Source organism: Peromyscus leucopus, chromosome 2 (assembly GCF_004664715.2).
Source record: "Peromyscus leucopus breed LL Stock chromosome 2, UCI_PerLeu_2.1, whole genome shotgun sequence".
NCBI classification, from domain to species: domain Eukaryota; kingdom Metazoa; phylum Chordata; class Mammalia; order Rodentia; family Cricetidae; genus Peromyscus; species Peromyscus leucopus.
The window spans coordinates 135,034,701-135,046,585 of record NC_051064.1 but is presented as its reverse complement, the minus strand read 5'-3'; the positions used below and the strand labels follow the sequence as shown (position 1 = coordinate 135,046,585).

Below are 11,885 nucleotides of genomic sequence, written 5' to 3'. Positions count from 1 at the left end.
CGACCCTAGTTCAGGCCTGCAAGGCGGGGCGCCGCAGCCAGGTCGGCCGCGCCCTCTCTCCCTCACCCAGCAGGGCAACCCCGATCCTCACCGCCGGGAACAATGAGGTTCCGGCTTCTTTAAGGGAGATACCACCGCGCCGGTGGGGCAGGGGACGGCGTCCTCCCGATGCTCGCACTCAGTCCCGCGTCGCCGCCTGGGCCACTGCGCGCCGCAAACACGGCTAGGTAACTCGGACAGAAGGTGCAACCTCCCAGCACCGGCCGCATCACCCCGCGGGCCCGCCGCCCAGACCCGCCAGCCGCAAGGAAGATGCGCCGGGCATCCGGCCGCAGCGAACCGCGCACTCTAGCCCGTCGGCGCTCGGTAGGTCGGCAGGGGACAGGGAGGGCAGCCCGCGGCCGGGCACCGTGCACTGCCGGCCCGGGACAGTGGCCACAGCTTCCCCGAAGTCCCGGGACTTGCGCCGCTGCGGCAGAGGCCGACCGTCCCCTGCCGCCACCCCTGCGGCCCAGGGCAGCAGTGGTCCGCCCTGCAGCGCGCACACCGCCGGCCGGCGAGGCTCCGCTCTGCGCAGCGCCGGGCCGGGGCGCCGGAGCCCAGCAGCCGGCGCGGCGCGCGCAAGGGGAGAGGCGCTCGCCCAGCAGGCGGCGCCGGGCGGCGCACGCGCGCTACGGAAAGCCGGAGGGGGCGGGGCCCGGCGTGAGGGGGTGTGTCCGCGCACCACGGGGGCGCGCGCCGGCTCCTGACTGGAGGCCGCGGCAGCCGAGGCGCGAGCTGCCCGATAATGGCGGCTTGCAGAGCTCCTGAGAGGGAGAAGCGGCGGCGGCTGCCTGAGGTAAACCTGGCCCTTCGCCGTGGCACGGGTGCCCTGCAGTCAGAAGCGAGCTCCCTGCATGCGCCTCTGTCCCTGCGGGCCTGTCACAGACCTCTCAGCGGAGTCATCCCCGGAAGGCCCGGCGCTGCCCCGGCCAGCGGCCGGACTGCGGCCTCCGTTCCCGCCCGGGCCACTCCCGGCTCCGGCCCCTGGTCTGCAGCCTCCGGGAGTGGAAGCGGCTGTGGAGCGCGCTGGAGGGCCGCGGGAGGGTCCCTCGGGGTGCAGGGCGCCGCCGCCGCCGCCGGGAGCGATCTTGCTGCTGCCGGGCAGTGAGCGCGGCCTGAGCGTCCGCGCCGGCTGCACCGCTGGCCTCGCCGGTCCCTTCCCGGGCACCAGCAGGTGCACGTCCAGGCCGGCGGTGCCAGCGCCGGGCGCCGTAGCGGCCAGGAGGGGCCCTCATGAGGCGCACGGGCTGGCGAAGGATGCTGCCGGGGCGTCTGTCCCTCCAGGATCCCAGGGATGGGATGCACCCCTTCCTGCCTCCCTTACCCGGGAGGGGGCCCCTCTCCCGGGGGGACTGCTGCCCGGGACGGAGCCCCTCGGAAGCGCCTAGAAACTGGCGATCCGCGCAGAGCAGGGCAGCGGGTCCGCCGGCGGCGGCGGCCGCAGGAAATCTGACATTAGGAAATCGAGTAAGAACTTGAAGGCTCGGCGAGCATTGGAAGGAAGTAGCGCTCAGGGCAGCCCCCAGAAGCGGTCGTTTTCTTTTTAAATCTGGCCCGTGGACGTCAAGCAGTTGTTCCGGGAGTCCCAGCTTCCAGAGTCAGTCGCTTTTTGTTTCTCTGATTGTGCGACGTGAAAGTACAATCTCGGGTGACACGGTTCCTGCCGGCGATGACAGTCTGGCGAGTGAGCCTTTGAGGAGTGAGGGAGCACACGGCAGGCAGGCTCTCCATTCCAAAGAACATGCTCTCCAGGGCCGGTGCTCCAGCTTGCCTCTAAATGGTTTATTAAGGTGGAACTCCAAAGAACTCTTGTCAGAGAATTCCCTATGATGTATAAGATGCTCCCGCCCCCCTTTGGCAAAAATGACCTAGAATTAAATAGCTATGTCAAATGATAATATAAGGGTAGTTCTATTCTAAACAACTTACTTCATTTTAAGGATCAGTGCTCCTACAAAAAATTGGTGGGTTTTTTTTTGTGAAAATAAATAACCAAACATGCGGGAGCATGCCTATAACCCAGTATTTGGAAAGTGGAGGCAAGAGGATCAACCTCTGCTACATAGTGAGAGTTCAAGGCTAGCCTGAGCTATTGGAGACACTGTCTCAAATGAAACAAAGGTGATCTTGTTCACTTTTAGTCATAAGCATAAGTCAGGTGTTTGTATTTCTGTGAGGGATTTTTGCATTTCACTGTTTTGATTATCTTCATATGTGTGTCAACCTTAAGGAGATGTAGATACATTTCTTTTTTTATGATCAGTAAATTAAAATGTTGAATTTTGGGTTTATTTGTTTATTTATTGTTTTTTGAGACAGGGTTCTCTGTGTGGCTCTGTCTCTCTGGAACTCCCTCTGTAGACCACATTGGCCTTGAACTCAGGATCTGCCTGCCTCTGCCTCCTGAGTGCTTGGATTAAAGGCTTGAGCCACTAGTGCCCGGCGTCGGGTTTATTTTTAACAATAACATGCTCCAGCAGTTCCTATAAGAAGCAGTCTAGTTTAGTGGTTTAAATCATGGCTGTCTGAGCCAAAGAGCTGCCTGGCCACTGGCTGTTTACTTGCCTTCTCTGTGTTTTAATTCCTCACTTCTAGAATGACCATTACAACACCTATCCCTTCCTACACAGATTATGGTTAAGGATAAATGAACTTAATATAAAGTAGCCAGGTGTCACACACCTGTAATTCCATCGTTCCAGAGACAGAAGCAGCCAGGGCTGTTGAGATGGTTCAGTGGGTAAAGTTGTTATTAGTTATGAGTTCAATTCCTGGACCCACATGGTAGAAAGAGAGAACTGACTCCACATAGTGTCCTCTGACCTCCACAAAGCCACACCATGCATACAAAATATGCAATACAACTTTTAAAAAGTGAAAGCCATCTTGAGCTATATAATAGCAAGCTCCGGTCTTTTAAAAAGGACTGGATGTAGGGCATGGTGGCCAAGTCTTTAATCCTAGCACTGGGGAAGTGGAGGTAGGCTTATCTCTGTGAGCTGGAGGCCAGTCAGGTTACACAGTGAGAACCTTGTCCAAAGAGAGGGTGGGTGGATGGAGCCTGGAGAGCAGAACCCATGTAAAACCAGATGTCCTATGGGGAGATGGGAGGCCGAAAACAGAACAGTCTCCAGAAGTCCACAGGCAGGTAGCCAGCAGTGACAGGAGAACAAAGTTATCTCCAGACAGGTGTGTCATGGCATGGGCATGCCTGCACTCACACACCAAGATTAAATTAAAAAAAAAAAAAAAAAAAGTCAGGAATGACGGCGCTGTAACCATGGCTTCTAAAGCCAGCTGGCCTACATATCAAGCTCTCGGCCAGGGGAATTTAGCAAGACCCTGTCTCAAAGACAACACAAACTTTAAAAAACAATTTTAAAGTACTTGAAATAGTTCCTGATATATGGTAAGTGCTATCTGTTACCTTTATTATTATTGGTAGATTTGTCCAGGGTATAGCTACATACCTTTCAAGTACACAGCCAGTGAAACAGTTAGTTAAATCCTGCATAAGAATACAAGCCAATAGGTACACCTCATTTCAACAGAGTACTTTGTTGATTTTTCCAGAAACCTCGACCTTGAAGATGGTGAGTAGCCAGCCAAAGTACGATCTAATACGGGAGGTAGGCCGAGGTAGTTACGGTGTTGTGTATGAAGCGGTCATCAGAAAGACCTCTGCAAGAGTAGCAGTGAAGAAAATTCGATGCCACGCACCTGAAAATGTTGAACTAGCCCTTCGAGAGTTCTGGGCACTAAGCAGTATCAAGAGCCAGCACCCAAATGTGATTCACTTGGAAGAGTGCATTCTGCAAAAAGATGGGATGGTGCAAAAGATGTCCCACGGCTCTAATTCTTCCCTTTATTTACAGGTATGTGTCACTGGATAGGAAATGGACGTAATATTGGTCAGCAAGAGGAAATGAAAAGTGTCAGGTGAACTTCTCCCTTAAAATGCAAGTGTTTTATGGCTAGGTACAGATAGATCTCTTCAGAGGATAGAGGAGGTATTTGCTTTAAGCTTGTGCTGCACATACCTAAAAATAACATAAGCCACCTGTTAGGCCTGGTATTGCCAGTCTGTGTAGGAATGGAACGAGATGGGAACTAGAGAGTTTTTGAGACTAGCATCAAAGTTCAGTTCCTGGAAACCAAGTCTTTTTGAAAATAAACACAGAAGACAAGGAAAGACACCACAGTCAGTAACAACTCCACCCATAGGTCACCAGACTTTTCTTTTTAGAAGGCACAGGTCTAAACATGAGAAGCCTCAGATGAGTATATTGGCACACGCCGATAATCCTAGGACTTGGAAGGAGGCGGAGGCTGGAGGCTCAGGAGTTTAAGACAGACTCACCTGGGTACCAAGTTCGAGACATGCCTAGACTGAATCATGAGTTCCAGGACAGAAGTTGTCCTGTAACCTCCACACTTGCAGTATCGTACACACACGTAAGCACTAAACCACATAAAATAATAAGTGTAATTTAACAATTCAGAGATAATAACAGTAAAAGTGTTTTGTGTTGTTGAAAAGGCTCAGAGGGTAGAGGAGCTTGTTGCCAAGTCTGACGACCTGAGTTCAATTCCCAAGTCCCACATGGTAGAAAAAGGGAGCGGACTCCTAAAAGTTACTGTCTTACCTCCATGAGTTTGCTGTAGCACCCACACATACACAAAATACATAACTTAAAAGTTTTTTAAAAAAGTCTTTATTATTGTCTACCTTTCTAAAAGTATTTAAGATACCATGATTAAAAAAAAGAAATATTGGGGCTGGAGAGATGGCTCACAGGTTAAGAGCACTGACTGCTCTTCCAGAGGTCCTGAGTTCAATTCCCAGCAACCACATGGTGGCTCACAACCATCTGTAATGAGATCTGGTGCCCTCTTCTGTATACATAATAAATAAATCAATCTTTAAAAAAAAAAAAAAAAAAGGCCGGCGGTGGTGGCGCACACCTTTAATCCCAGCACTCGGGAGGCAGAGCCAGGCAGATTTCTGTGAGTTCGAGGTAAGCCTGGGCTACCAAGTGAGTCCCAGGAAAGGCGCAAAGCTACACAGAGAAACCCTGTCTCGGAAAACCAAAAAAAATAAAAAATAAAAGAAAAAGAAATATTGGAGCCAGGCAGGGGTGGAACATGCTTTAATCCCAGCACTTGGGAAGCAGAGGCAGGCAGATGTACAAAATGAGTGCCAGGACTGTTACACTGCACAGAGAAACCCTATCTCGAAAAAGATTGGAAACTTTCCTCTTTTTTTTTTTTTTTTTTTTTGCCAGTGCTAGAGATTGAGCCTAGGGTTTGGGGCGTACTACAGAAACTACATCCCATCCTAACCGTTGTCAACTTTGCACTGAGTTTTAGAGATAAAGGTATCCAATCCCTGTGGATGGAAAAGTGAAGATGTTAGCACATTTGACTTAGTACAAAGTCCATCTAGCAACTGAAACAAGAATTAGGTATTGTTTAGTGCTACGAGCTCTTAAGATAGGAAGTACCAGATTTGACTAAGCCCTTCCCATATTGAAATTGCCTTTCTTAGTAAATCTCATTCGCTCTTTAAAACCGTATAGACCTCTATTTGATTTATGTCACTTTCTGTTATCAGAATGACTTGAAATAAATAATCCATCTTTCCTAGTAGCTATGTGGGCACTGTCAAAGAAGAGGAGATGCTGAAACAGGATTTGGCCATAACTCAGAAATAGAGACCTGTGTTGAAATAAAATAGTCTTTTCTGTGGAGTTATAAGTTAGCCAGATTTTTCTTTATTTATTCATTTATTTTTGAGACAGTCTCACTGGGTAGCTCTGGCTAGCCTAGAACCCAATATGTAAACCAGGCTGGCCTCACACTTACAGAGATCCACCTGTTTCTACCTCTGAGTGCTGAGATTAAAGACATGTACTACTTCACCCAGCATAGTTGACCATATATTTATCAATAGAATTGTATCTAAAGAATACAGTACAATATAGTCAATACACAAATCTATAATGTAACCAGAAAATTCCTATGCATGGTCTTTATTATCTGTATATATTCTCATTTTTTCCATATGTTTTTCTAGATATATTCTTCTTTGTTCTCAGTTGGAACCATTAAATCAGTTCCTGATAGCTAAAATTCTTATCCAAGAGAAAATGTAAAACAGTTACAAGGGCTCAATTTCAAGCATAAGGACTATGCAGGCTCCAGTCTGTATATTTCAGACTAGTGGAACTATATAATAGGGAATCTGATTTATCTTGTGGCTTAAGAATTATGAACTGACTGGGTGTGGTGCACATAATCCTGACACATATGAGACTGAAGAAGGATTATCATGAGTTAAAGGCCAGCCTGGGCTACATATAGAGTTCAAGGTCAGCCTGAGGTACAGAGTGAGACCCTATCTAGGGAGTTAAAAAAAAAGCTATTTAAAACTTAGAGAGTCCAACAATCATTATCTAAATAAGTGGGTGAGAGCTATACGTTTCCCTTCTTGCTGGCCAGTATTATATGGACCTCCATGCCTGCCTTATAAACCACTCTTTGAGTACTGGGATTCTGCATTACAAAAGCTATTTATTAAGTTTGCATTTTAGGGAAAGATAGAAAACTTAAGTCACTTAGAAACAGTACACATGGGACTGGAGAGATAGTTCAGTGGTTAGAGCACTGGCTGCTCTTCCAGAGGACCTGGGTTCAATTCGTAGCATCACATGACAGCTCACAACTGTCTGTTAACTCCTATTCCAGGGCATCCTCACCCACACATACATGCACATAAAATAAAAACAAACCTTAAAAAAAAAAGCAAAGAAACAGTACACATGTGTCTCGTTCTCTTTGCACACCATGCTAAAAGGAGACTCCTGCAGACCTTTGCCACAGGAGACGGAATGAAGGGCTGTTCTTGGCTTTTGCCAGAATAACCAGAAGTAGTAATAGTAATTAACTTAAATATAAACTTATCAGTTACTCATTCTTTACCAGCTCAACTCTGATCTTCCCCTTTTCGACCCACCAATCTAAAAAGACACCATAAAACAAATTATTTGAAAGCAATAGTCCTATATTTTAGTCTTTTCATGAAGTGATGCGCTAGAAGGTGGTAGAACTGACCTGTGTAGAAAATGTAGGCCAGTTGGGCACTTTCCAAAATACAGCTACTTAAAAACGTCACTTCTTGGCTCAGAAATTTAGTTTGTATTCATTTGGAACAAAGGTGGCATCCTGAAGTACTGGAAACCATTTTTTAAATGCATGTCTAAAAGCGCTGATGAAATACAATATTTCTGAGGTTTCCAGTTAAAGCTGGAGGCTGGAGCTGGACTCACCTCAGTGCAGAGCAGAGCATCCTAATCCTTCCACTCATGACCTCTCCCCAGGGAAACATGTGCATGACCCTAGGTATGTAGGTGTGTAAAACAGACCTACAAATAAGCATGTACTGGTCATGAATCCTAAATAAATTCATTTTAAAGCATTCCTTTCGGTATACATATAATTTCACCTTTTATTAAAGTAAGAAGCAAATTTACACACAAAGTGAATGTGCCTGCTATTTATACATAAAGAGTTAAAGCTTGGGCTAGCAAGATGGCTCAGTGGGTAGAGACACTTGGCTGCAGGCCTGTCAACCTGCCTTTCATCCTCAGGGTTACCCTCTGACACGTGTGTGTGTGTGTGTGTGTGTGTGTGTGTGTGTGTGTGTGTGTGTGTGTGCGCGCGTGCTTGCTTATACTCAAGAGCAGTCAGTACTCTTAACTGCTGAGCCATCTCTCCAGCCTTTTTTTTGTGTGTGGTTTTTCAAGACAGAGTTTTTCTGTGTAACTGAGGTTGTCCTCAAACTCACAGAGATTCTGCCTTTCTCTGTCTCCTGAGTGCTGGGATTAAAGGGGTGCGCCACCACCCCTTTTAAAATATACATACATATATATATATATATGATGTATAGCCAAGTGTGGTGGCGCACGCCTTCAATCCCAGCACTAGGGAGGCAGAGGCAGGCAGATCTCAGAATCTGAGGTCAGCCTGGTCTACAGAGCAAGTTCCAGGACAGCCAGGGCTACACAGAGAAACCCTGTCTCGAAAAACAAAAACAAAAGATTTATTAATCTTTAATTGTGTTTGGGCAGGGGTAATATATGTGTCAGTGCAGGTGCCTCAGAGGCCAGAAAAGTATTGAATCCCCAGGAGCTATTGTTGCAGGCAGTGTGAGCCACTGATGTGGGTGCTGAGGACCTGAGCTCCGGCCCTCTGAGGGCAGTAAGCTCATAGCCACGGAGCTGTATTTCCTGCCCCTTTAACCTTCCAATAGTCAAATTCTGTAACAACTTCCCCTCCTTCTGCCTCTTCACAGCTTGTAGAGACTTCATTAAAAGGAGAAATTGCCTTTGATCCCAGAAGCGCCTATTATTTGTGGTTTGTGATGGATTTTTGTGACGGAGGAGACATGAATGAGTATCTGTTATCCAGGAAGCCCAATCGAAAGACTAACACCAGCTTTATGCTTCAGCTCAGCAGTGCTCTGGCTTTCTTGCACAAAAACCAGATCATCCACCGAGACCTGAAGCCTGATAACATCCTGATTTCTCAAAGCAGGTTGGATACCAGTGACTTGGAACCTACACTGAAAGTGGCTGATTTTGGTCTAAGTAAAGTGTGTTCAGCATCTGGGCAGAACCCAGAAGAACCTGTCAGCGTAAACAAGTGTTTTCCTCTCGACAGCATGTGGAACGGATTTCTACATGGCTCCCGAAGTATGGGAAGGACACTATACAGCCAAAGCTGACATTTTTGCTCTGGGAATTATCATCTGGGCGATGCTAGAGAGGATCACCTTCATAGACACAGAGACAAAGAAGGAGCTCCTAGGGAGCTATGTAAAACAGGGGACCGAAATCGTGCCTGTTGGGGAAGCACTTCTGGAAAATCCCAAGATGGAACTTCTCATCCCTGTGAAGAAAAAGTCTATGAACGGGCGAATGAAACAACTGATTAAGGAAATGCTGGCTGCAAACCCTCAGGATCGTCCGGATGCGTTTTGAACTAGAACTCAGATTAGTCCAAATTGCATTTAAAGACAGCAGCTGGGAAACGTGACCTCCTGCTTGCAAGCATCTTCGATGACATGCTGCTTCTGATTCAACAGTGATTCAACATTATGTGGCCGAAAAGAAGACGAAAGTTATTCTCCACTCTCAAGGGTTTAGGTTTTATTGTGGGGTAATTTTTTTCTCTCGTTTTTCTTACTCCATGCAGGCCATTTTATTGTATGTTTTGAATGTGTATTACCAATGTGGGTGTAAAAAAAATTTTTTTTAATGATCATTGGTAAAAGTTTGGCAGAAAAAATTCTCTTAAGAGCCAAGCAGAGAAGAAAGTCCAATTTTCTGGAAATATGTCTTTAAGTATTTTAGACATTCCTTGTCAGTATTAGGCATTTCCATGGAAGAAGAGGTTTGCATGCTGGTAATGCGACCTTTGAAGCTTTGTAAAGGAAACATATATGTATATATTTATGTATATGTAAGTATGTGAATGTGTGCATTTTGCATTCCACATGAAGAAAATGCCACTTCTGTTTAAATTATTTGATAGAGGTTTGGGTTTTTGAGGTTTGCTGGTGAAATTGCTGACGAAAACTACACAAAACCACCTTCTTCTTCCCTGCCCTCCTGCTACGGGAAATGTGCTAAGGGTATTCGTTTTGTTTTTTGTTTTTTTGTTTTTTCTTATCCCAGTATACATCTGTTTTTAAAGGCATCATTTTGAAGGGTCTAAAATGGCTGATTAAACATAATTGAAGCTAAGCTGTACAAGCTGGTGGAGTACGTCTGAGCTCTCCAGGGCCCTGTAGCTCTTCGAGTTGATTAGTCATTCAGTCACATGGTAGAAGGTCGGCAAGGATGCCAATGGCCAGTCATACCTTTAGGTAACTGAGCACCTGTTTAATTAAACCACTGCATTGGGACGTTGTGTGCGCTTAAGCATCAGCCGTGACCTGAGGATGGTATTCTTCTGTTCTAAAAACATTGCTTTCCACGACTGTAATACTTGATGTATTAGTTTCAAGTTTTAAGACTTGTACTAAGTCTCAGCATAAAGTTGAAGAAACCAATGCGCTCACCCTCAAGTGGCAGGCCCTGATGTGGCGTCCTGTTGGATCACTGGAGTCCCTGACACTTTGGCCCTGATGCTGTTTTCTCTTGTCTCCTGTGAGACAGTAATGGGACTGGTAATCACTGTCATAAATATTGGTTGCTTTTTTCCAAAGTGAGAGATGATGCATCCAGAGTTTGGCAAATGGATAAAATTCTATGCCATCAACTGCTTTTTGAGTAGAAAAGTGGTCAGCTTCATGTGGTCACCTGGCATTGTCTGTGAGGAAGTGAGAGACTCCTAACTCCTCCTGAAGTGAAATTCTAACTGCATGCTTTTCTCCAGATTGTTCATGCTAATGCAGGAAACTGAGGAAAAGAGTCGTTCCAGAACTAGAGTACCAGTCTCTGAGATGAATCAGATCCTCCTACCCTTGTATCTAGATGAAGCTTTATGAAGCACTAGATCCCACTTCTGGGGCTGGGGTAGAACCTTGGGCCTTGGGCATATTAGGGAAGCAGTCTGACACTGACCCCTCTGGGATCTTTATAAAGCACTAAGATGCAAAAGTCAAAAGAGGACCAGCATGTTGCCATTATCAGCAGGTCTCATCGTCTCCTCAGCGCTTGAGCCTCCACGCCTTCATGGTAGGGCAGGAGAAGCTCAGTGGAGAGCGCTTGCCTGGCATGTATGAGGCCCTGGATTCAGTCCCTAGCACCATAAAAATCAGTAAGTCAATAAATAAAATGTGTTCAGAGGGTAATAAAAGATAAAACACCAAAAATGGAACATGTAAAACTTCTAGACTGATTTAATCTGGAAGTTTAAAAACATGAACTGAAAGGCTTTATTAAAATCTCATCAAATGAAAAAAAAAAAGTCACATACACCTAATATCACTTGCAGACTTAACTAAAAGAATTCTTTCTGAAAGAGAAGTGTATTGGAACTTCATGGTAATTGACCCTCTAGAACACCACGTTGACACAGATCTGACCAGGGGATTGAGTTCCAGGAAGTGAGAAAAAGTCCCATTATAATGTATTATCAATGACTTGGCACTCCATCAAATTGATACATGATGTGTGCCAACAGTTCACTTGCTCTACAGATACCTGTGCACTTGAAGCCCCCGTGTCCTAAGCACATAGCGTTGATCCTGTCTCCTTGAAAATAATGTGTAATTTGGTTTGTCTTTTGTTTCAGTTGGTACTGGGATCATACCAGAGCCTTGCATGTGCCACACAAAGGCTTTACCACTGAGCTACATGTCTAGCCACAGTTATAATTTATTTTGAAAGATTTTTACCTGTGAAATACAGTTCTTTCCATCATTAGCTGTAAGGGTGTGGGAGGATCAGGAAATTTTTTCCAGACTGTTCTCAAGTCCTTGTATTCTAAAATAGCTTATGATATCAACAAAAGGACAGTAATTTCTTTGTCTTTCTTCTTTTTCAGTCAGAGGTATTTATTAAGTACCTACTGTGTGCTCAGCACTAAGGTTAGTTGATAGGACAACAATTTAAGATTTGCAGTGGAGGGGTGGCTGGAGACGACTCAGCGATTTAGAGGACCTGCTGCTCTTGCATAGAACGGAGTTCAGGTCCTGGCACCCATGGTGGGTAGCACACAACCACCTAACTCCAGCTCCAGGGATCCAGTATCCTCTTGCTTCCATGGGCACACACATAATTAAAAAAAAAATAAAAGTAAACCTTTTTAAAAAAAATGGCATTTAGCCATGCACT

The 11,885-nt window shown here is 46.0% G+C and overlaps 1 protein-coding gene across 1 annotated transcript; it reads left to right on the top strand.

Moving 5' to 3' along the window:
* The first annotated feature begins 229 nt into the window (after window positions 1-229).
* Pdik1l (PDLIM1 interacting kinase 1 like) lies at window positions 230-11,059 on the top strand. Its single transcript, XM_028888212.2, is given in 5 exon segments — window positions 230-366; window positions 3,616-3,917; window positions 8,396-8,749; window positions 8,751-9,077; window positions 9,079-11,059. Coding segments are annotated over 4 exon segments (1,026 nt in total). The 5' UTR covers window positions 230-366; window positions 3,616-3,632; the 3' UTR covers window positions 9,139-11,059.
* The last annotated feature ends 826 nt before the right edge of the window (window positions 11,060-11,885 follow it).